At 42.5% G+C, this 25,592-nt stretch overlaps 1 protein-coding gene across 1 annotated transcript; it reads left to right on the top strand.

The window, feature by feature from the left end:
- Positions 1-2,681: 2,681 nt before the first annotated feature.
- Positions 2,682-20,614, top strand: ppl (periplakin). Its single transcript, XM_062408074.1, has 22 exons — positions 2,682-2,872; positions 7,064-7,163; positions 7,936-8,090; positions 9,023-9,143; positions 9,792-9,917; positions 10,158-10,199; positions 10,672-10,833; positions 10,918-11,025; positions 11,608-11,703; positions 11,800-11,922; positions 12,042-12,188; positions 12,583-12,734; positions 12,846-12,943; positions 14,001-14,158; positions 14,257-14,435; positions 14,554-14,692; positions 15,792-15,985; positions 16,139-16,289; positions 16,407-16,490; positions 16,566-16,682; positions 17,354-17,446; positions 17,544-20,614. Exons 1-22 carry the CDS (start codon positions 2,823-2,825, stop codon positions 20,208-20,210), a joined length of 5,262 nt encoding a protein of 1,753 aa, XP_062264058.1. The 5' UTR covers positions 2,682-2,822; the 3' UTR covers positions 20,211-20,614.
- Positions 20,615-25,592: the final 4,978 nt, after the last annotated feature.

Below are 25,592 nucleotides of genomic sequence, written 5' to 3'. Positions count from 1 at the left end.
ATACAGGCCAGTAATTTGACTCCTTTACAGTGCCCCCTTTTCACGCAAAGCACTAGACCTCTAATTTTACAGGCTAACCCTATTTGTTGATGTGATGGTTACCAGACTATCAATCAATCAATCAAATTTTATTTGTATAGCCCATATTCACAAATTACAATTCATCTCATAGGGCTTTAACAGGGTGTGACATCCTCTGTCCTTAACCCTCAGCAAGAGTAAGGAAAAACTACAAAAAAACCTTTTAACAGGGTAAAAATATGTAGAAACCTCAGAGAGAGCCACATGTGAGGGATCCCTCTCCCAGGACGGACAGAAGTGCAATAGATGCCACGTGCAGGAGAACATCATCAATAATCAAAGTCTCTAGCAGCATTGATGAAGCACAGTCCATGCTCAGCAACCATCTGAGCATGGACTGCCCTCTGCAATCTTTTCAATAACACCATCTTTGTTAAGTGCCATAAGAATCTGTTTATCTGTTGCCACAACCAAAACAGTGCATTTACTTTGAAATTTTTCAGAAAATCAGATTGTCCTTATATTGTCAGAGTGAGACTCTGAGGTCATTGTGGAGTGGAATTAATCTGTGGGAACAGGTAGTTTCTCAATGACAGTCTGATATTTTGTAGCCTGAATTAAAGTTTTTCTTCATTATAAAGTTTGCCCGATTATTCACACACTGGTAATAAGAAGTCATTCACATTCATTTCTAAGTCTCGATTTCTTCTGTAAGTTTCAAAGGCAGTTATCATTTTTTATAATAAATTGTTTGTATTATGTATCATTGCTTTATTCTGTTCAATATTTTTTTGTAATTTAATTAATTAATGGATGAATTCACAGACTGAACAAATGTGACGAACCATTTACAGGAAAGTCGCTTGTGTTTTGAAATGACTAAAAACACTTGTTACTTAATGCTTAGAAACAATGCAGACCTTAAAATGAGTGGGAGCTAGTTTGACCCGGTTTTTCGGAGGGGAGGCTGTAATATCATTTGACTGCTGTGTGCGGATAAATATCAAAGGTCAACATATCATGTCGCTAACGTGCTAATATAGGAATAAACCATGATGAGAGTGCGCAATGAAAATACTGACTCACAGGCTTCTCAACCAAACACTTTGAATATATATGATTTCCCTGTGGAGATGTGTGAATGATAATTTGAATAAAATTTAAACCCGAGCAGGATTAGTTTACACCTACAAAGTATACTTTCACACCTATAGTACTTAATCTTGATAACTGTGGGTTAGTTATCATTTTACTTTTGTTCTTCTAAACTCCAGAACATGGGAACATGGAAACACAAACACACGCCATTTCCTGGGATCATGTCCGTGGATGGCTCTTCCAGCTCCTCATTCCAACTGATAACAGTTTTTTCTTTCCTAGTAGAGAGGTCAAAGCCATCCGCCCAGATGTTGCATGACACTGCTTCATTCCATCAGAGGGATGGAAACAGGGACATTATGGAAATTCCCCTTTTTCCATTTTAGTAATGCATTAAAACTCACTGTGGTTACAAAGCCTAGATCAGGATTAAAGTGTTTTAATGTCATAGAGCAGCTGCCAAGGTGTGCACGTGTTGCTATAGGTACAAGACAAAAGATTATATATAAAGTTAAATCGATTTCAGAGGATTAGCAGACAAGTGTTCACCGCACAGTGGTCATGAAGAGCCACAAATATTATTTCCATTCATAGTAGTTTGTTCATCATCGGGCATAACAGCAAAAGTATTCTATAGTAAAGAGAGAGACAGAGAGACACACACAGAGAGAGAGAGAGAGAGAGAGAGAGAGAGAGAGAGAGAGAGAGAGAGAGAGAGAGAGAGAGACAGAGAGACAGAGAGAACATTTACATGGTATAAAAACCCTATCAAGTCTGACTGGTTGAGCCAGTGCAGTCCTTGCCATCACCCCTCCAACTACCAAGTAATTCACCTGCTCACACATCACTCCTACATACACATGCTGGGTGTGTCCATGTGTGACAATATAGTTTTGTACTTGATCTATATTAAAGGACATATATCATTCTGTCACACATTGTCTGTGCCCTATAATAAGATTTGTTCTCAAAACGTAATCTGTTTTACATTATCTTGCATTTGTTTGTGATATTGTTTGACATTGTGCAATTTACTTGGTAGGTGTGTGTGTGTGTGTGTGTGTGTGTGTGTGTGTGTGTGTGTGTAGCACTGGTTAGGGATTAGGGTTAGCTATGAATTGGTCATGGCTAGGTCAAAGTCAATGTACAGATGTCTCTATCTCTCTCTCTGTGGGTGTGCATGTCTTTCTTTAGGGCTACCTTTGGTTCAATACCATCATTCTGAGGACATTTTGAACGGTCCTCAAATATTCATAGGAATATTTGACATTTGAGGGTCAAGACGTGGTTTTAGGGTTAGAGTTAGGGTCCAGGGCTAGGGAATGCATTATGTCAAAGAGTGTTCTCACATCTATAGAGAGACAAGTTCAGGTATGTGTGTGTGCGCGCGTGTTTTTCTGTGCACATGTTCAAAGTTCCATTAAATTGGGGCGCGTTCAAGCAATGTGACCCCTCCCCCCGTGTTGACTGACAGGTCCACAGGTGGAGGGTGAAACTAAAACTGAATTTACAAGATGTGTGTGTATTCGGGTTTGTGTGTGTGTGTGGGAGGGGACTGTGACACTGAAAGACACTGTGGTTGTGTGGACACTTTGACACAGGACACACTCACACCGAGCAGAGGACACACGCACAGCCGAGCTTCGTCCCGTCCTGCTGGGATAGTTTTCGTGTTGGAAGCAGCTGACAGGTGACCTGTCACCATGTTCAAGAAAAAGAGCAAGTCCACCACCATAACGCAGCCGAAACCAACGTAAGTAGCACATTTTCATTTTACACCTGTCCTCTCTGTCCAGCTGTGGGAACAGTGGAGCTGTCTCCAGCCCTACGGAGGCGTTCTGCTTCACGTACATGTTCTAGAAACGTCCCGTGTAAAGCAGCCTTTCCTCCCGGTGAAGAAAACCACCTGTGAAAACGTCAGCTAAGCCTCCAGCCTGTCTTCATTTCACATGTCTCACTTTTATCACCGGAGCGACAGCGTTTCCTCTAATGTACTCATGGAAGTGTCTAAAGTATTGAAATCTAATGACAAAGATGATTTTGCCATAAGAAACGGATGCTAGGTGGAATACATTCTTGCCGAATTAACGATTATTTTGTATTATTTAAGAAAACATCAAGTTTTATATAAACCATTGAATTGTCAAGCGCTGGGACAAAAATCACTTGTTATTCAGGCTTTTTTTAATGGAGTACGGTTTCGGGGCTGAACGTGCAACAAGAGAACTGGGCGTCTCCTTTAGAGAACTTACCTAATTTAACCAGTATAGGTTGACCGAGCCAGTCTCCTGAATGATTCAACAGAGATACAATGCCTTTCAGAGAATAAAATCGGTATGCTCTTCCTGTAAAACAGAGAGTTGTTAATAGGATTGCATAATGTTGTTCCAACTGAGCTGAGGGTGTGGCTGAGAGGCAGTGTAGTAAAAGTGGTAGTAACTGGTTTGATAAGTATTAGTCCGGTCCTCCAGAGAAACTGCTTACAGCCTGTCCCACAGTAATGCTGCACCAAGCCCAGTCCATATCACTAACACTCCTCTCACTGCTCTTTGGACAGTTTCTGCCCTAGAAAAGAAAAATGATAAATATTTTAGAACTGACATTGCTTTAATAACTCATTATCCCTGGAGCCTTTGCACATTTTCATTTATCCCAAATGTATTGTCTCTACTCTGCTCTCTGTATGGATGTCTTTGAAATCTCAGGGGTGACGATGCTCTCTGTCACTCTGCAGAGGCTAAGAGGCTCCCGGCCTCATAAATGATAACCTCTAGTGTCAAATAGCCAGGGATCAGCTAAGCTGTTCTTCAGATAATGATCCTCAAGTGTGAGGTGTGTTCCTCCCACTGTCACACCTGCTACACAGACTAAAGAAATACTCCCCCAGAGGACTCCTGTTTCTGATTGATGAAAATTGAATTCATTATTGTTTGGTTCTTCTTATCAAATGACAGTGAGGATGCCATTGTGAAGATAACTGTTATCACTGCTGGGCAACTCCCACATAGCCCAGATAACTGACAGTAATGGAATCCTAATAATGCAGCTCCGCTCTCTTCATTCTCTTCATGCTACTCCTCTTATTCAGGTTGTAGTTGGTATGTGTAGGAGAAAAAGGCTTTGATCTCAGGTTGCTGTCAAGCTGTAAGTTTGAACGAGGCCAATGACAGCCCCAGGACAAAGCATCAAGTCCAAAGATTACTCCCTAATCATCTGGGAGCAGGAGATTAGTTCCTGCCTTCACATCCCAAAAAATGATTGTTGGCATGCTAGTTTGAGCCTGTCACAAAGATTTAATCTTCAAATGTCAGAGAAAATTTATACGGACAGACAGACAGTGAGGAGGCACTCTGTGTTTTGGACTATTTTCCCTCTCCTTATCTAGACAGGGATGATTTCGGGACACAGGGTTAGTGGCTGTGGAGACAGAGCAGACCTCAGGGTTTGCTGTGACGCCCACAAACAGCAGCACCCCTCCACACCCACTATGACTTAGTGCTGGAGTCTTCTGGTTCCAATTTGACCCTCTCCCTGTGGAAAACATGTGAGCTGTGTTTTTCAAGCTAGTGCTCCAGTGCCAGGTCTTCTCAGAACCAACACAATCTTGGTCAAAACATTGAATTAGAGCCAGTGTGTCTCTGTGGAAACGATTGTCAACAGTTTTGAGCACAGAATACACAGCAGAGGGGGTGGAATTATCGTTGCATTGTTTTCACACTCTTCAAATTGCTGTTTCTTGTTATGTAATATATTCCCTTTGAACACACCTCTGAACACTCTCAGTGGGACCCCTCGTTCAGAAGACTGGACTGGGTTAGTTATCATCTGTTCTGAATTTGAAGCCATGAATTTTCCTGCACATGATCTGCACAAGCCAGTGCTGTTTATCGTTGAGTCCTGTACAGTAATCCAAAGACGTGTGGTTTAGGAGACTGGTTGTCTTTAAAGGAGTGGGGTGTTTACACAAGGACCTGTTGGTTTGAGGTTTTCAGTGAGAAAAGGGAACAGTACGTGTTTGCTATCCAGAGTCTGTGTTCACTGAAACCTCCTCAAGGGTGTTTTTCATCTGGATGAGCCTCAAAAGACAAATTCCCTGCCACTTGTGCAGAGCTCTGCAGGATACACTTGTACAAACTTGTTTCATATCAAAAGCAGCAAAGGCTTCTGCAATTAAAGTCAGTGTCCAGCGTGCACTCAGCAGGAGTTACATATCTTGTGTGCAAATGGTGAATGGGTGTTGACATGCGTGTGTGTGATGTGATAGGTGGTGAGTTTGAAGTGATGGACATGGACAGTCTCACATACACACGCACACACACACACACACACACACACACACACCTTGGATCGTTTTGATGTAGGGTGTTTCTTGCTTACATTTACTGCTGTCTCTTACTCCCTTTAACAGCTGCTGTTACCCAATACTGTGGTACGATGCTGATGCGTAAATTCCTTTGGAGACTTTATTAAATTAGATAACAATAATTGCTTTTTCTTTCAACTCATCAAAGAGGTAGGGGGATCAGTTTCAGTACATGCACTGATCTGTTAAATGTTGTCCACCAAAGACTACTGACAAGTGTGTTCCTCATCATACACGTTTGTTTTTGAGACATTATCAATAAATCATTATCTGCCTCACAAGTATTGGTCTGATTTTACTCACAATGAGTCTCTTACATTTTTTTTTGAACACCAATTTGCTATGATGTCATTTCAATTTCAAATGACGTCCCTGCATTTTCATGTTACTTATCATACATGCAGACAGTGTCTTTGAAAAGCTAAGATCAGCTGAGCTAATATATCATCCAGGCTCTGGTGTCAATCTGCTTCTGAGGTCAGAAGTGATGTTGCAGATGTTTCGATCCGGTTCCATGTTAGCACAATAAACTGAGGCCCTGAGCGTGCACTCAGACACACCCTGCATGTGGGTGATAGCTGTCACTCTGATTGGTCGAGGTGTGTTTGCTGCACTATATATCAGGAGGCAACCTGCTGGGCCAGTTTGCTGAACTTAAAGGAGTGATGTCAGCTGTTTGTGTTATAAAGCTACTTTTGTCTCCTCGCTGCCTTTGCTGACCCCAAAGTTCATTTTACATGTAGAACACAACAATCAGTGAGAAAACTTAGCAAATTTTCAACTGAGGGTTGGGTATTGACAGTATGTCAGCTCTTGTGTCTCAGGTTTGATTCACAGAAAAAAAGAAGTGAGTCATCTGTTTGGTATTTAGATCCTGCAGGAGATAAAGCAGTGAATATAAGGAGTTCACCTGCCTCATCAAGTCATTAATGTCTATAAAAACAAGCTTCCAGCTATTATGACAATTGATGTGCACAGTGACAATACATATCATAGGGTTAGCTCTCAGTTCTTTGGAAACAAACCAAAGCATATGGGTTGTTTCTGAAGCCTAATTTGCTGTTGTCTGTGTAGATTATTAAAGGTATTTGCTGCACTCCCTATAATGTCTTACGGTTGCTTCTCTTGTTGCACCATGGCCACAACTTTCAAACTGTTTTATTCAACCAGAAGTCCAAAACCCACTGATGTTGATTTTATATATGTGATATGACACAGAGAAAATCCTCACCTCTGAGAAGCTCGATCCACTCCGTGTTCCATGTAATCGTTATTATATTTATTAACAACTTATCAGTTAAATGTAATTGCTTTAACAATAGTGTTTTGGTGCCAGTGTGTGTTTTAGAGAACATACTCATAATGCATATCCCCTTAGGCCTTCAAGCTATAAATACTATTTGACTGGAAAGTTTCCATAGACTTTCTGATATGTAAACACAGTAGGTGTCACTGTGCTGCCCAGTAGACCTACACATGCAAAGCTGCAGTATCGTGTCTCTTGTGGAAACTTTAGGTGGGAAACAGTGACAACTTGTGGTTGTAACACGCAGCGTCTCACTTTCTTTCATTGTCTTCCAGGGCTCCCTCCACAGAGCTGAGTGCCCTGATCGAGAAGCTGCAGAGGAATGCAGATAAAGTGGAGAAGAACATCTATGATGTGGAGCAGAACCTCAATAAGGTACAGTCTAATTATAGTGTCTCCAAACAGCATCCAACATCTATTGATACTCACAATTTGATATCAGGTACAAATAAAAGGAGTGATTTGTCAAAATCAAATTTGGTTTTTATTAAGTGATCAAGTGTAAAAAAAAATTACATTTAGACCCATCAGAGGGTAAACGAACCACTCTACCCCTCAGCCACAGCCGTCCTTAACACCATGTGTCATCTTTTCACTCTCTTTTATTTACTTGTTGAATAATGAAGACTATTGTGTGACTTTCTCAATCCAAACCCTACAAGACATACAAGACATAATTATGATAAACTGAATTATGCAGTTTTTCTGTATCCATTTACAAACATACAGACGTTTGTGTTCTCAGACTTCAGATGTGACCCTTGTTTTACTACAATCCACAGTTTGGTTTAAATGTTTTAGTAAGGGTAATTAGAGTTAATGTATTTTTTTGCTGGGAGCGGCTCCTCTTGGTATTTTAGTTAATAAACTGGATCTTCTCTATTTTGTTACTAACTAAGTTTGAACACTCTGAGAATATCATCAACAAAAACTCAACTCAAAGCTGAACATCACTGATAGATAAGACAGTAAATAGTGTACATATTTGAACTGCTCCTCTCTAGCAATTTCAGACTAAGATCTTAACTCTATCTCCTGTGTTTATTCTGCTGCAGCCCGTGTTTGCTTTGACATGAAATTGTAGCCAGCAGCTTTTCCCTGACAGCACCAGACTGACTCTGTTAAATCCTCTGTGCTTCTGCTGCAGGATGTGAGTAAGATCAATGAGGGGAAGACACCGCTGTATCAGGATGACACCAACAAGAGAATCCTCAACTCTCTGGAGCTGCTCATTGGCTTGGATGAGGATGCCGTGAACGCCAAACGTCTCCAGCATCCACAGGCTGAGATGATAGAGCAGGAGTAAGTAGTACGCAGCTGCTGAATTTTCTGATTGACACAACCATGCTTTGTATGCAGTCTCTTTTTATTCCCTCACCTGACTTCCTAAATCCTCTGTGGCAGAAAACCTTTCACACATTAACATTTTTTTTAATTCCTATTCAAAAGAAATATGACAGTAATGATATATAGCTTGCTAATACACAAAATATGTAACCTGTGTTTTGAATCGAAGGATAAATAACCATTATCACAAAAGAAAACATGAATGGTTAGTTAATTAATTACTCTTACCTAAACTTAAAATGTTATCATAGTGGTGCACTACAGCCCCTTGCTTCTTGTCTGAGAATGACAACATCAAACACTTCCCGGTCAAGAGTTAGGACATTTTCACTAAGTGAAAGGATTTACATGTTTTTCCTGAAAATGATCACTGTCAATGAAACCAATCACTTCCTGCAGAAATGTATCGCATTTAAAGCCTTGTAGCAGCTCTATGAGTATATTCCCGTTTTCTAGCATTTAATAAAAAAAATCAATGTTGCATTGACAGCACCAGTCTCGTTAAACATCAGTAGAAATAATCTCAAACTATAGATGTGAAAGAAAAGTGACTGTAAATGATCATATACAGCAAAAGCCAGTGTTCAAATCATTGAGTCTTAATTAATGGCTGTGGTGTGACTTGCACAAACATGTAAAGGCTTGGTTTGAAAAAACATTGAGGGGGTGAAAGTACTTATAACCACCTACAGCATGCATAGTGCTGCTGATCATTGTTGGAGAATCAAAAAGACAGAGCCTTTTTTTTCTCTTTCTGTCACTTGTCATTTTAACACAAAAAAAAAAATCACAATTATTTGCATCACTTGTATACACAGCTTGTTTAAAATATAATACTGAATTTAATGAACATTAGGTATTGATGTTATTAATGTGTATTTATTCAGCATGAGACAACTGCGGGAGAGGGTGATGAAGCTGAGAGAGGACCATGACCGTATCTACCACCTGGTTCGCACTGAGGGCATGCCCAGCATCAACTGGGGCAACATGATGGATGAGAAAATGGTAGGAAACCTATATGTCCCTTCAATCACTGTGCCTGCCACTCTGGCTCCGTCATTAACCTCTTTGATCCGCCCTAATCCAGCTAGAGCACTTTCCACATGATGGTGATGGGGTGGTACTTGACTGAAATGGCTAAAGCATATAAAACAATAGATCTTGATTAACGGTATCTTGTTAACTCACTTTCCTGATGTTAATATCTTTTCATTGAAAGTGTTAAGCACACACACTTGTAATGTACACCAGTTAAGATTAACTTCCATAGTAAATTACAAAAAAACTGATCAGGTGCAAAATCGATGCCACTGACAGGCAATAATTCTGCAAAAGAAACCAGATGTGTAATATATGTTTTAGAGTAGGACAGTTATTCTAAATGATATTAGATTAAATAAGTTTTATGTATAATATAGCAACCTTGACTATTGGGATTCATTCCACGTTCTAAAAATTCGGTAACAAATTCAACACCAGTTCAGTGCAACACTAACATTTATATTTGATTGTCCCTCGGTTTACATTTATCGAAATATAATATACATGGTTATAAGGTAATTTTAATAGCTGAAGGAGACCAAGTAAAGCCCAAGCTGTTTCACACTTTTAAGTGGAGGGGACTGAAATGTGTTGTTTTGTCTCCCTGCCCAGGACAACCTGAAAAACAAGGGCTTTGGACAGGACCTGCCTTCTGTGGAGAACGAGGTGGAGGAACACAACATCTTCCACAGTGAGGTGGAGGCTCTGGCTCCTCACCTCTCCACCAGCGGTGACAAGGTACAAACAGCAAACCACAAAGAATGAATGACATCTGGATCGGTGCTGACTATTAATAGTGATCATAGCAGTAGTAAAACTGTGTTACCTGATGGTAAACTTTATGTTGTCACTTATAAGACTCACAATGTAAACATTTTGTCACAACAGCTAAATAGCATAAGTTGAATATGTTAAACAACCACAAAACTGAACTTCTTAAACAATTGTCTTTAATCTCTGCGTCTGTTGTTTCTTCAGGAATACATCAGTGGCCTCCAGATGAAGTACAACAAACTGCTGGTAATGAACACACATCAAATTAGCTATACTGTTGCACTGGGCAACATGTTCTGTCATCACCATCAACCCAAACACACACCCTGTAGTTTATTTTGATCCAGTCCTGCAAACTCTGTCTGGCTGCCAAATGTGGATTATTGTTAGTATAAGTGAGCTCTGTGGATTTGCATTCACTGAAACCAGTGATCTTGGAACTGAGACCCATAGACAGACAGAGGGTTTTTTTTGGGGGGTATTTTCATTGGATTTGTTGACAAGAAGAAAGCTAGAGGGTGCTCTGAGAGGGCATACCTACACCAAGTCTAATGCCCTATCTCGCCATGTCAAAGCTGTGTTTCCCATGAGTTACCTAGGCAACATTCACTCTACTATTTTTTTAGTTTTAAAATGCATCAGAGTTTTCCAGTGTCTAAAGGTTTGGAAATGAGGTGTAACTGTTGATGACATCTAAGTCTCTCTATCCCTTGTTTAGGCCAGTTCCAGCGCTCGTCAGCGCCACCTGCTGAGTCTGCGGGACTACATGCAGCGCTGCACCAATGAGCTCTACTGGATGGACCAACAGGCGGATGAGAGGATCAACTACGACTGGAGCGACGCCAACCTCGACTACCCCGCCCGCCAGCGGCAGTATGAGGTAGGGGCGATCACACAGCACTTAAAAACAAGCTGCATTTAGATAACATGGAGAAACTTAGCATGTTTATTTAACTTCTAACAGAACTTCATCAGCAAATGTCTGGAGTCCAAGGAGGCAACCATTACCAAGTTGAATGACGATGGAGAGAAGCTGATCGCCGCGGAGCATCCAGGGAAAAATGTCATTGAGGTACAGACTCATCTGTCATTTGACTCTTTCCTTGCTACATGTACAGAAATATGTGGCTCCCCACAACATTAACGGTTCCTGTGGGATTTCCCAAGGATCCAGCCAAGTTAGATTCAGTTTCTCCATCTCCAGATGATTTCTAAATTAAGTACCTGATGATGGATTGATTTCTTTAAGAATATTTTGTAATTGATACGTAACATTTGAAGAATGCCAATTTTTTTTTTGTACATTTAAGGCCAATCTGAGTCCCATCCAGAGTTTCCTTAAGTTTCTTTCTCTCCTCTGCCCTTTTTTCGACTGATCTTCCATTATGTCCCTTCTCTGACTATGGAGGGGAACAAACACAGAGCACCTGTGTATATGTGATTTGTGGGAAGTGAGTCTCTCCTGATGTGAGATTGTGGTAGTTATTGAAAGGGAAGAGAGCGGAAATAAGTGCTAAACTAACCCACTTTAGAATTGTATTCGAGTTACAAAATATATTTGTCACTGCAGCACTATGGTCTGCTTGTGGTATTCAGAATGTCCCTCACTTGTAAAGTGGCTTCACTTCCTATTTCGCACACACATTGTTGACAGGCTCATATGGAGGCGGTCCATGCTGACTGGAAGGAGTACCTGAACCTGCTCATCTGTGAGGAAAACCACCTGAAACACATGGATGAGTACCACAAGGTTAGACACACATGTACACCAGGACACAAGACACACATACACACACACTCACTGGTGAGCTTCCCCTGTTAAATGTTTGTGTGTGTGTCGGTTCAGTTCCAGAAGGAGGCTCGTGACACTCAGGACCTGCTGAAGCGGCTGGATACAGAGGTTAACCAGAAGTACAACCCAGAGTTCAAAGATGTATATCAGATGGATGGTCTCATCAGGGAGCTAGATGTGAGTATTTATTTATCTCAACATGGATAAGATGGGTGACAACCAAGTGGCAATGACTCCTTTTACTAAAGAGGTAATATGCTGTGTGTGTGTCTATTTGTGTGTGTTTGTGTATGTAGGACCAATCCAAGGCCATGGACCACTTCGATGAGCGGGTCAAGGCTCTTCAGAAGCGCAGCCAGCAGGTGTTACCTCTGAAGTACCGCAGAGAAACACCACAGAAGCTGCTGCCCATTGAAGCTCTGTGTGAGTTTGACACAGATGAGGTACGTCATGTGTTTTTGGAGTACAACCATCTTCGGATTGTTGCTGCCATTACCTAATAAATGTTATTTTTGAAGTTGTTTTATATGGAAAAGGAACATTACACTCCTCACCAAGAAAACGTTGTTAGTAAGAAAGGGGCCAGTTTACAGAATTGGATACACGTACGCATATACTGATATATGCTCACATTGAATGGATAATCTCTTGAAATTATCTGGTGAGCTGTATGTGACTTATAAATTGCAACAGACAGTTTAAAGAAGACACAAACAATAAATATTAAAATAAATAATATTAAAATAAAATATTTTCTAGTTATGGCACTTATTAAATATTGCACAAAATATGAAATGGTATAGAAAGTTAACAGATTGTGATATTGGACATATGTAGGGTCAGATTCTGCGTGGGGAGAGGTATGCCCTGCTCCGAAACAATGGGGCAAAATGGGATGTGAAGGACGCAGCCGGACGTAAACTCACCGCACCAGCTGTCTGCTTCTTGACCCCACCCACTGACCCTGAGGCTGTGGCCATCACTGACAAGTGAGTGTGCACAAATCCACACGTGTTTGTACAAAGACATGTAGTGGATGAACTCCAACATGGTATTCTAGTTGTAGGCTGTAACTGTGGTTTATGTTGTTGTGATTGCAGTCTGGCCGCCCAACAAAAGGCTGTCAAACAGAAGATGGCAAGCAGCAAGTCAACTATGCTGAAACGCTACGATGAGCTGAAGAAGGACAGTGGAACTGGTACAGAACACATCACAACTTTTAGAAAACTTAATTTAGGTGTTGCTTTCAGAAAAATAGGTCATATTTTAGAATATAACAGAGGAGGCAACTAGTGTGATTTCAGGGCTCACTTTTGTCAGGGCTGGATTAGGTCGGAGGACCCCAGCCCTACAAAAGCCCTGGTGACAATGTGTCACTTGATTTATGGCTGTTTCATTTGCTGCTAATTTTCTAAGGAAATGATAAGAACTTTAAGGTGGGTCCTCACTACATAAGTCCAGGTCCTGTCTCCAGGCCTGTTATCATTTCAATCGATATATGCCCTAACAAATCATTGTTTATTCACATTACAACATGATATTTGTATTATAATAATAATAACAATGGCGGACACAATAACTTATAGATAATGTTGAATTATGAAAGCTAAATTATCACAAGCTAACAAGGGTGATGAGTATCTGCAGTAGGTGGTAAATGTTTTTATTATGTGATGTCTTATAATTCAGTAAGGTCAGTCGTTTTAACCAAGAGAGATGCAAAAACAAAATGCATTATATATATTATTCATAGTTACGGCGATACCTGCTATAAGATCAGAGTCCAGTGGATGAAGAAACAGGAGTAGTGAGATGGAGATTTTAGCCAAATTGAACTAACTGTAAAATAATTAGTCAAACATACAGTTGTAAACATCCATCACAGTTTACAGAAAGTTTACCTTTCAGTGTTACATGTGTGTTGTAAAATATTATCACAACCAACAATGATCAGTTGGCAAAACTATGAAAATATGAGTACTAAAGTACTAAACCGAAACCATCCTTTAAATGATCAACAAATGGTGCACTGCCTTTTACTGTTTACAGTATGTACATAAACGTACAATGCTGTTATTCAGCTGTGAAAGGTTTGCTTGAACTCTGGTGTAATTTGGCCTGAAACAAAACCACAGTAATTAACAAATATTTAAGATGAACAGGTTTTGTTGCCTCATGCTGTGGCACTGAAGCGAGCAGATCAATCCAAAGTACACAGTTCATCATGCTCTGTGTGTGACTGTATGTGACCACAGACAAGCAGGAGCAGCAGTGCCGCCAGCTGATGGCCAGTCTAGATAAGGTTGTCAGTGACCTGGACAAACAGGAGAAGGCCATTTATGCACGAGTGCGCCCTCCGTTGGAGCAGAACAGGCCACTGCAGGACAGCGCTGACCGCTTGCAGGACATGAGGGTATGAGATTCATTTACAGTGATTGTGTTTGATCTCACGTCTCACAATTCAGCCCAAAAAACGAAGGTAGAGTGTTAATGTGATTTTTTACGTTTCAGGACATTGCTGCAGCTGTCAGTAAGATTGAACCAGAGAAATCCTCTAAAGCAAAGGAGGCAAAGAACTTCTTGGTCGCCAACCCGAATTGTAACAGTTCTCCTCAGCTTCACAGCAAGGTGGATGAGGCCAACAACAAGTACGCCAAGATCGAAGAGCTTCTTCAGTGCTCTCAGGAGAAGTAAGGGATTGATATGCATCTCAGGATTTTATAGTTTTTTGGTTGTAGGGGAGATGTATTCCTCAGGCTTTTCGGTTTCTGAATAGTTTTAAAATCTAATATTTGCACTTTGTTTTAGACTGAAGAATTCCAACCAGCTGGAGACGTCCCTTCAGAATGGAAAGACTTTTCTTTCTACCTACGAGAATAAGCTGGCCAGGGAGGAGGTTGCTCCAGCTGACCTCTCCTCACTGGATAAAACACAGCGGGAGCTTGCAGTAAGTTCTTAAATGAATTAGCACACATTGGAATGATGCACTACACTAACTGACACCAGGACATGCAAGTAATTTGAATAATAACTTTTTTGACGAGTTGAAGTTCTATGGAGCAGCGTCGTAATCAGCAGGTCTCCATTTTACGAGATTGAAATATTAAAATGAACAACATTTGGTGGTGCTGCATCGAGAACCAAAGAGACTTGCAAACCAGAACAACAATCAGCTTTATAGATGTCTTACGTGGCAGAAAATCCATCTTACACATTCATTTGGTGGAAGGAATAAACATATGATATAATATATATAGTGTGCAAATATGTAATACACTCAGTATCAAACAATGGGTAAATGAGTAAATTATCAGATAAACTCACAGCGGAGCAGAGGGTTACGCCGGGTTCACCCCCCCCCACCCCCCACCCCCCTCTCTCTCTCTCTTTATCTTTGACTGCTTGTGTGGCTGTAGTGGATGGGCAGAGGGGAACATTTAATAATGTGGTCGGTAAAAGTGGTAAAATTAAAACTCCTGGACAACAGAAGGTGAATACAAAGTATGGGATGCATATTTGATTATTTACATCATATAAAATATGTCGTCAATATCGTTTAAAATCAGTGTGTTTCCTGTCACGATACGCTCGCATCAAGCGGAAAAAATAGACTCGACGCCGAAACGATCGCTGCACGGCGCGAGGCAGCCGCGGCGCAACGCTACGCTTCAGCGTCCGGTGTGTTCAGCACATCGATTTAACATGGGAGTGGATGGGAGCCAGAGGATTGGCGCTGCGCTTACGCCTCGCTTCGGCGTCGCTTCCGCGTCCGGTGTGAACCCGGCGTTAGGGTACCAATTTACTCCGAAGAAACTCAGAGAAGGCTTGGGAGGGAGGGAAGAAAGAAAGGAAGGAAACATTTATTGATATTAAAACTCAGGCCAATAAATTGATGGAGGTTCATCAACAAATTTGTCACTAACAAGTGAAAAGATGGTGACCTTATTAGCAAATATGAAGTGAATTAATTGCACAAATGGAAGTGTTAGAATTAAGAAATCCACATTATGGTATCCAATTAAAATTGTCTAATTTGCTACCCTTAGGATATTGGCTCCGACCTGAGGTCCAAGAGGTCAGTGATCTCTGACACAGAGCAGAACCTGCGCTTGGCCAAAGGCAGCTGTGACAACATGGCTACCAAATTCCAAGAGCACTGCCCCGACATTGAGAGGCAGGAAAGTGATGTTCAGAAGCTCAACAAGCGCTTCAACAACCTCAACAGGCAGATTGATACCAGGTAAGAGGGTCAGGGCAAAGAGGGAACATTATCTGAGAGTTGTACATCTGTAGTTATTGGAAAAAAGTAACTGAAAATTTTACTACAAACACTCATACAACATAGACTTAAACATAAGATCTGCATGTTGATCCGTTTTGCTGTGTGTTGCAGGTCTCAAAGCCTGCAGAGAGCCAAGATGTCGTACAACAATTATCGAAATGATTATGACAATCTGAACAGTTGGCTGTCTCGTGTCCCAAACTACGAGGCTAAAGAAAGTGATGACTCAAGACAATTGGAGACCAAACTGAAGAATCAGAGGGTGAGAGTGTAAAAGCAATAGGGCAATACATGCTCTGCAGAGTTTCGTTGCGTAGCAGATTGCTCTACCAATTGGTCTGTAGAAAAATGCTTATAACAACTTTTTAATTTTCTACAGAACTTGCTCTCTGATATTGCAAGAAAGGAGTCTGACTTGAACAACATCTCCAAAAATGCCCAACTTTACCAACACGCTGTCAAAGTAAGAGATTTTAAAGAGATTTTGCTACCAAATCAAGACTTTTAAAGTGTACAAATAATGCTATCTTGTTTGTAGGACTACGAGGTCGAAACGGAGAAGTTCAGATCTATTCTCGATCTGGAGGATGGACTTGTGCCTCAGACATACAAGAGGAGCAGATTGGAATCACCTGCAAATAGAGTCAAGTCAGAGGTGAGGCCCAACTATCAAGCTTTCATGACCTTTATATCGATGTCAGCCAGCAGCATCTGTGGCTCAGCTCTCAGGAGGTAGAGCCGGTCGTCCAGTAATGAGAACGTTGGAGGTTAGAGCCCTGGCTCCTTCAGTCCACATGCCAAAGTGTCATTGGGCAATACTCTGAACCCTAAATTGCTGTGCCAGCAATGTGTGAATGGTGTGTGTTAGAAAAAGTGCTGCAGAGAGGAGTGGTGTTTGAATGTGTCTGAATGTGAAAAGCGCCACTTAAAAGCAGTCCAATTACCATTTACCATGTCATAAATAATGACAAATATAAAGCCTTACAGGCTGAGATATCCTAACCCTAACCCCACAGAACCCCTGGAAAATACTTGTTTGGTCAACTTGCTTGTTCAAACTAATTCTTTCTAACACAGCAGTCCTGAAATAAATCCTGCTGTCTTAAGGATATAATGTTTTCTTTTTGTTAAATTGTTCAGGGGTCATCTGGTTATTGGTAGTTTCAGTTCTTTACTTGAGCAGCTTAATAGACAATTTGGAGGCTGCAGTTCGTTTGTGGTGCTGTTGAATACTATTGGAATTTAAGAAGTTTATAAACCAATGTAAGAACTTTGGCAGGATTTACTTCATGTACTATTCATAATATGTTATTTCAATGTTTGCAGGAAGCTGCAATTGAATCTAAGTTTACTGAGGTGAATGCTGTGAACAGTCAAAGATTGCAGAATCTGGAGTTTGCAGATGGTCTTCTCAAACAGGTGAAACATTTCCTCATAATAATGTTAGCAACAATAACAGCAACATCATAAGAAATGATTAATAAAAATAATAATATTAATGACTGTCCCTCTATAGCAACCTGAGGTTCCCATGATCCAGGCGACAAATGTCAAGTCAGTCCATGCTAGCCAAGGAGAGCCTTGGAGAATCAAGAAGCAGCTGGATGATGAGGTCCAGAGGAGGGAGCAGCTAGAAAAAGAAATTGAGACCATGCAGACAGACATCTATGTCCTCGAAGGACAGAAGCCCCAGGATACAATTGTCAAAAAGGAGCTAATTAAAAAGGTTCCTGACCCCCAGCTGGATGAAGAGATTCATAAAGTCCAGCAGAAACTCTCAGAAGAACGCCGCACCACTCATGTTCTGGAGAATGACCTTGAAGTGCTAAAGTTAAAGCTGCGCGGCTTTGAGACAGAGGTAAAAGAAGGGGCACAGCAATATACTGTGAAGGAGGTCCTGCGAATAGAAAGAGACCGGGGTCAGGAGGAGGATGTGCGCAAGCTTCGGGAGGACCTGGATGAGTTAAGAAGGCAGAAGTTGCTGAAAGACAATGATCTGATATCGTTTCAAAAGCAGGTGACACTTCTGGCTGAGGAGAAGAGCAGGGAACAAGAGGTAATCATTGAAGAAGAGGTGATAAAAGTTCAGAATGACCCCCAACTTGAAACAGAATATCGATTTCTCCTTGACCGGAGGCAGAAGGAAACGGATGGCAGGACGCAGCTGGAGGATGAATTGAAATTTCTTCAGGAGAAGCTACGAAGGCTGGAGAAGGAGAAGGCAATGGCAGAGGAGAAGATTTCCATCAAAGAGGTGGTGAAAGTAGATAAAGATGTTACCTTTGAAAGGGAGGTAGAAAACCTCAGGAGACAGTATGAAGATGAGAAGAACAAAAGAAGATCATCACAGCGGGAAAAGGCTGACATGCAGAGGAAAATTACCAGTCTAGAGGAGGAGAAATCTAAGGTTGTTATTCAGGAGAAAGTACGGGAGATTGTCCGTCCTGACCCCAAGGCTGAGAATGAGGTGGCCAATCTCCGGCTTGAACTTGTGGAGCATCAGAGACGCTATAAAGATGCAGAGCTTCATCTTAGATCCCTGCAGGATGAGCTGAACATGCTGAGGAACAGAGGGCCTCAAATCGAAATTAAAGAGCTCATCAAAGAAGTCATCAAATATAAGACAGATCCACAGACTGAAAGAGAACTCGAGAGACTTCGCAATGAAATTGTAGATAAAACCCACCAGACTGAGAAATCTGAGATGGAAATACGCCAGCTGAACGACGAAATTCAAAGATGGAAGAACACCAAGCCCCAAGTGCAGACAAAGGAGGTGGTAAATGAAGTGCTGCAGTACAGAGAAGATCCCAAGACCAAGGAGGAGATTGAGACTCTTAAAAGGAAGTTGGCTGATGAACAGATGAAACGCCTCGACCTTGAGGCCGAACGATCAAACCATGAAGATAAAATTAGACTGAGGAAAATCGATCTTTCTCAGGTTCGCGAGAAGATTGTTCAAAAAGAAGTGGTCAAGATGGAAGAAGACCCTCTCCTCAGATCAGAGTGCGACACCTTCTCACAAAACATCAACACTGAACAGAGACAAAAGGAGAGCCTGAAGACGGAGCTTTACCAGCTGCAAAGAAAGAAGACTGACCTGGATCTGCAATTGGAGGAACTAGAGCGTGAACGCAAGGCGAGGCGTGATGCAGAGTTGGAGATTCAGAGGCTTCGGATCAGACTTAACGAACTGGAGCTCCGTGACAAGGAGAACCGTGAGAAGGTGACGGTCAAACAGAAGGTAGTCCTGCAGCAGGATCCCCAGCAGGAAAAGGAGCACTCCATCCTTAGACTACAGCTTGATGAAGAAAAGCACAAACGCACCCTGCTTGAGAAAGAGTTAAATGCCCTCATCCAGCAGCAAATCACCCTAGAGAAGATTGACGTGAAGGAAAGAGTTGTCCGCACCGAGAAAGTCCAAGTTGAAAGGGACCCAGAAGCTGAGATTGAGATTGAAAACCTGAAGAGGACCCTGGAAGAAGAGAAAAGGAGAAGACGTGACCTCGACCTAGAGATGTCCACTCTCACATCCAGACTCTCAGATATGGAGTTCTCTAACACCAAGTCTTCTAAAGAACTGGACTACATCCGTGATGAAAGTAACCGTGTGCAGCTAGAGAACCAAAGGATGCAGAATGAGATACGCAAGCTCCGGTCTGAGATTGAGATTACCAGTAAAGAGACTCGTCTTATTACTGAGTCTGCACCAAGGGAGGATGGAAAGAACCTGGAGTTGAGGCTTGATTCACTGCAGAGAGAACTCACAGAACTTAGGGGCGTAACCTCCATAAAGGATGACGAAATCGAAAGGCTACAAAAGAACCTGGCAGCAGTGAGAATGAAGAGGGAGCAGAGAGAGAGCCATCTCCGCAGGTCTATTGTTGTCATTGATCCAGATTCAGGAAAAGAGATGAGACCAGAAGAGGCCTTCAAGCTAGGCCTTATCGACTGGAAGATGTTTGTCAACCTGCAGAGCCAGGAGTGTGACTGGGAGGAGATCTCAGTCAAAGGTCCTAAGGGGGAATCCTCAGTTCTTCACGACAGAAAATCTGGGCAAAAGTTCTCCATCGATGATGCGTTGCGTCTTGGGCACATCACAAATCGCCAACTACAGCAGTACATAAACAAAGAAATCTCTATCCAGGAGTTTGGTGTAATGGTGTCGGGCAAGTCCAAGTAATTGGCAAAATTCTAAGAGCTTTGATCTGTTTTGTCTCTGTTGTTAAGAAGTCTCTGCTTTTTATTGTCCTTTTACTTTATTATTACGGTGAGCTGGCATTCTTTTCTTCTTTATCCATGATTGATGTATTTATTTGCTTATGCATATTCAGTTTTTGGTACTGGCATCAATATATGGATTGATATTAATATTGTTACAGCTAAATAAATGACACTGTGGTAGGAAAAGCTCAGCAGCGCTTTATTTCTCAGAGTGGGTACGAGGGTCAACAACATAACTTTAATTTGATATTATCGTTTAAATTCTCAAGGATACTAAATGTTTCATAAATTGTTGGGGTCTTCCCAAGTTTGTCTGATGGGATCTCTGCAAGCTTCAATAAAATTTGAATCAAACTGAGAAAATGTATATTTTAATAATTCAAATATTATTTAGTTCTCGTCAGCAGTGGCGCAGTACATACATTTACATAGAACTACATTATTTTTTCTTTTCTAGCTACATATGCCATATATTTATAGCAGTTGTACACATTATATTTATATAATATGCAAGAAAACCCACAAGGTCTGTATAAAATAGTAAATTGTCTACTTTATAATAGCATAGGTTAATATACAGGTGCAGTATTACTCTATAGTAAATACTCTTAAAGGTTATATGTACAGCAGCCAAAAACTATTCTCATTATGAAGATATAGTGGAGTAATGATATACTCCCTTCACATGTTCATCTTTGTTCATGTGTGTGCATGTTAGTGCATGTGTGTGCATATTGGTGCACGTGAGTCGCTCCCTGTGAAACTGTTGTCCCTCCAACTAAGTCTACAAAGCAAGATGGCTACAGCTCCAATGAGCAGTGCAGTTAACATGACATCTGGGTCGACAAATACATTTCCCAGCTTCGACACACTTTAGTGCACAAACACACACTGCAAAATCATCAGTGGGATCCTGACACTGATGTCCATAATCTCTATCATCCACTTTATACCTAAGCAGACGGGGAAGACTGAGGATTGAAGCCCAATCCCAATTTAATCTAGAAAATCTTCCCTAGAAATTGTTACACCACTCGCTACATCATCAGCAGTAATGTAATGTTATAACGGTAACAAACAAACAACTAACGTTATTACATTAACAACTGATATCAACTGATATCAACCAACATGACAGTAGTGAGGTGGCCCTGAGAGCTCAACAAACAGCAACTTAAGAAAACACATGCAAGTTGACAAAGCACAGGCAAAGTAACACAAAATCTTCATCAAGTTCACAACACAACACATTACAGAAACGCGCAGCAAACAGACAAACGAGCTGCTAATAGAGAAGAAACGACAACGGAAGTGTTTGCAGAGGACAGCTGAAAGTGATGGACATTGCTGCCACAGCAGACAAAAAAAAAAAAGGCCAATACACCATACAAATTCGGTTCCCCACATCGGCCACCCGCGGCTCTGGATCAGAATGCGGCTCTTCAGCCCCTCCGCGGGGGCTGTACTGTACAGTGTTGTGCATATTTTTCATGTGGACTCTGCATCGATGCAGAGTCCACTTCTCGTGTGGAACGTGGTGAAACTGAACCCTTTCAGGGCCCTGAAAACTAAACCAAACTTAAGAAGACAGAAAAAAATAACTTGCTCTGCCAGAGTATCTGTTTTGGATGATTTTGCCGGTCCCAAGCACGGATAAAGGAGGAGGGTTGGACCTAGAGCTAGAAGTTCCACCCCACATAACAGCCTTTTGATTAAATTTGATATTCTAACATTTAACAATACAGGATAAAATCGATTTATGTATGTGGGTGTAGATACAGCATTAAAGTCGCGAAGTTATTTTGAGGAGTGATGGCCTATTTCAATGGCAAGATAAAAAAAAAAAAGAATCAACAGAAGAATACGGAAGCATCTTGCATTCACTTTTATTTTTAATTTGTTTGGGCATTTATCTTTTTTGAGTAGTGAATGTAATACGCTTCTGTAGAAGAAAGCTTATTTTAGGTTCTGAACATATTTAGGGTGTTTTTTTCTCACTTTCACACATCATCTTGCGGCGCACATCATCCTGTGGCGCATATCATCACCGCACATCATCTTGCAGCGCAAGTCATCTGCGTTGCACATCATCCTGCAGAGCACATCATCCTGCAGAGCACATCATCCTGGGGCGCACATCATCCAGCTGCGCACATCATCCTGCGGCGCACATCACCCTGCAGCGCACAACATCACCCCACATCACCGTGCCGCAAACATCATCCTAGGGCACACATCCGCTCACATTGTCCTAGAGCGCACATAATCCTGCAGCGCACATCATCCTGCGGCGCACATCATTCTGTGGCGCATATCATCATCACCGCACATCATCCTGCATTGCACATCATCCTGGGGCGCACATCGGCACACATCGTCCTGCGGGAGCACAACATCCTGCTGCACACATCGTCCTGTGGCGCACTTCATTGTGCAGAGCACATCGTCCTGCAGCGCACTTCATCATGTGGTACACACCATCCTGCCGCTAATCATCCTGGGGCGCACATCGCACATCATCTTGCGGCGCACATCCTCCTGCAGCGCATATCATCATCACCACTCATTGCGCGTTGCACATCATCTTGCGGCGGGAATCATTCTGGGGAATCATTCTGGGGCACACATCGGCGCACATCTTCCTGTGGGCGCCCATCATCCTGCTGTGCACATAGTCCTGTGGCGCACTTCATTGTGCAGTGCACATCGTCCTGCGTGCACTTCATCATCCTGCAGCGGCCATCGTCTTGTGGCGCACATCATCTTGCAGCGCACATCATCTTGTGGCGCACATCATCCTGCAGCACACATCATCTGCGGCGCACATCCTCCTGCGACGCACTTCATCATCCTGCTGCGGCCATCGTTTTGCTGCGCACATCATCCTGCTGCGCACATCATCGTGCAGTGCACATCATCCTGCGGCGCACATCATCTGCAGCGCACATCGTGCTGCAGCGCAATCCTGCAGCGGCCATCGTCTTGCGGTGCACATGATCCTGCAGCGCACATCATCTTGGGGCTCACATCGTCCTGCAGCGAAAATCATCATCACCGCACATCATTGCGCTTTGCACATCATCGTGAGGCCTAAATCATCCTGGGGCACAAATTGGCGCACATCATCCTGTGGGTGCACATCATCCTGCGGCGCACATCGTCCTGTGGCGCACTTAATTGTGCGGAGCACATTGTCCTGCAGCGCATTTCATCATCCTGCTGCGCCCATTGTCTTGAGGCACACATCATCCTGCGGTGCACATCATCGTGTGGCGCACATCATCCTGCAGCGCACATCGTCCAGCGGCGTACTTCATCATGTGGCGCACATCATCCTGCGGCGCACATCGTCCTGCACCGCACATCATCCTGCGGTGCACATCATCCTGGGGTGCACATCATCGCACATAGTCTTGCGGGTGCACATCATCCTGCAGCGCACATCATCCTGCAGCGCATATCATCATCACCACACATCATTGCGCGTTGCACATCATAATGCCGCGCAAATCATTCTGGGGAATCATTCTGGGGCGCACATCAACGCACATCTTCCTGTGGGTGCACATAATCCTGCTGCGCACATAGTCCTGTGGCGCACTTCATTGTGCAGTGCACATCGTCTTGCGTGCACTTCATCATCCTGCAGCGGCCATCGTCTTGTGGCGCACATCATCTTGTGGCTCGCATCATCTTGTGGTGCACATCATCCTGCGGCGCACATCCTCTGCTGCGCAATCAATTAATCAATCAAATTTTATTTGTATAGCCCATATTCACAAATTATAATTCATCTCATAGGGCTTTAACATTGTGTGACATCCTCTGTCCTTAACCCTCAGCAAGAGTAAGGAAAAACTACTAAAAACCCTTTTAGCAGGGTAAAAATACGTAGAAACCTCAGAGAGAGACACATGTGAGGGATCCCTCTCCCAGGACGGACAGAAGTGCAATAGATGCGTGTAGGAGAACATCATCAATAATCAAAGTCTCAAGCAGCATTTGATGAGGGTAGACATCCCGAAGGACAACCCCAACATGACATGCCAAGCAGTCCCGCTGCAAGCACAGTCCATGCTCAGCAACCATCCAGACCACGATCCACCATCCAGACCAGACGCCACTCCAGATCAGTCACCGTCCACCGCCGCCCACCAGGACCCATCACAAGCCACCACCGCAGTCCTGGTCCACCGCCCGTGCCCAATGCCAACGCGACACAGGGTCCGCCACAGGGTCCGCAACCAGCACCACGATCAGCCCGCATGACTCAGAATCCGCCACACTGGATCCAACAGAATCCGCCACACTGGATCCAACACTGCGACCCCCCCACTGCGAAATCTGCGGGTGATAAAGCAAAGGGATTCCGGGGAAGATGCAAGATGCAGCCATCATCTTGCGGCGCAAATCCTCCTGCGGCACACATCATCACCGCACATCATCGTGCGGCGCACATCATCTTGCGGCGCATATCATCATCAGTGCACTTCATCCTTTGGCGCACATCTTCCTGCAGCGCACATCATCCTGCCGCACTTCATCCTGCCGCACATCATTGGCGGCGCACTTCATCCTGCAGCGCATATCGTCCTGCAGCGCATATTAACCTGCAGCACATCATCCTGCCGCCGCCGGCATCATCCTGGGGCGCACATTGGCACACGTCCTGCGGCGCACATCATCGCAAGTCTTCCAGGGATATACTGTATAGCTTCCAAGTCTTAAATAATGATGAATAAATAATAAGTCGTGGTGTCAGCTTCAACTCATGATTTACAGATGGCTCATAGTTTTCTATGTAAGCTGTTCAGATGTTTGTACCTGATTGTAAATGTATTGATCACGGTGCCTTTATATTGTGGTCAACACAAGGCTGTCCATAACACTAGTATTTACAAATGTCATTACTGCACCTCTTCAAGAATGTAAATGTAATAATAAATTGATATATGTTTTACATTTTTTTGAATAAATTAAGACATTTAAAAGCAGCTATTCCAGACAACGACAGTCAGGGAAATTAACAAATGTATTGGTTTATGCTTAGCTTTTCTAAATATTTTTAGTTGTGCTGTGAAATATTAATGTTATATTTATTATTTTGCATTCATCACCAAAGAATTACAAATACGCAGAGGTAGAAAATTAGCAACCATCATATCAGAAAGTGACACAAAAACATTCGGCCATTATTTACATTTGTTTGTGTTGTTGTTGTTGTTGTTGTTGTTGTTGTTGTTCTTTGCTCTTCCTCTAACAAAGTAAACGTCCATCGAATATAGTGCTGAAAGTCAAATTCCTGATTGACACAAGAGCAGAGCGGAAGTGACGTAGGAGG

The sequence above is a fragment of the Platichthys flesus genome, chromosome 16 (genome assembly GCF_949316205.1).
Source record: "Platichthys flesus chromosome 16, fPlaFle2.1, whole genome shotgun sequence".
Taxonomy (NCBI): Eukaryota; Metazoa; Chordata; class Actinopteri; order Pleuronectiformes; family Pleuronectidae; genus Platichthys; species Platichthys flesus.
The sequence above is the reverse complement of the archived record's forward strand: the minus strand, read 5'-3'. Positions and strand labels throughout refer to the sequence as shown.

What these genes read in the sequence shown, in the direction of transcription:
- ppl (XM_062408074.1), top strand. Translation starts at nt 2,823, where the DNA reads ATGTTCAAGAAAAAGAGCAAGTCCACCACCATAACGCAGCCGAAACCA. An exon ending in GTGAGTTTGACACAGATGAG is followed by an intron (nt 12,189 to 12,582) that starts GTACGTCATGTG and finishes GGACATATGTAG; the next exon opens with GGTCAGATTCTGCGTGGGGA. An exon ending in CAGATGGTCTTCTCAAACAG is followed by an intron (nt 17,447 to 17,543) that starts GTGAAACATTTC and finishes GTCCCTCTATAG; the next exon opens with CAACCTGAGGTTCCCATGAT.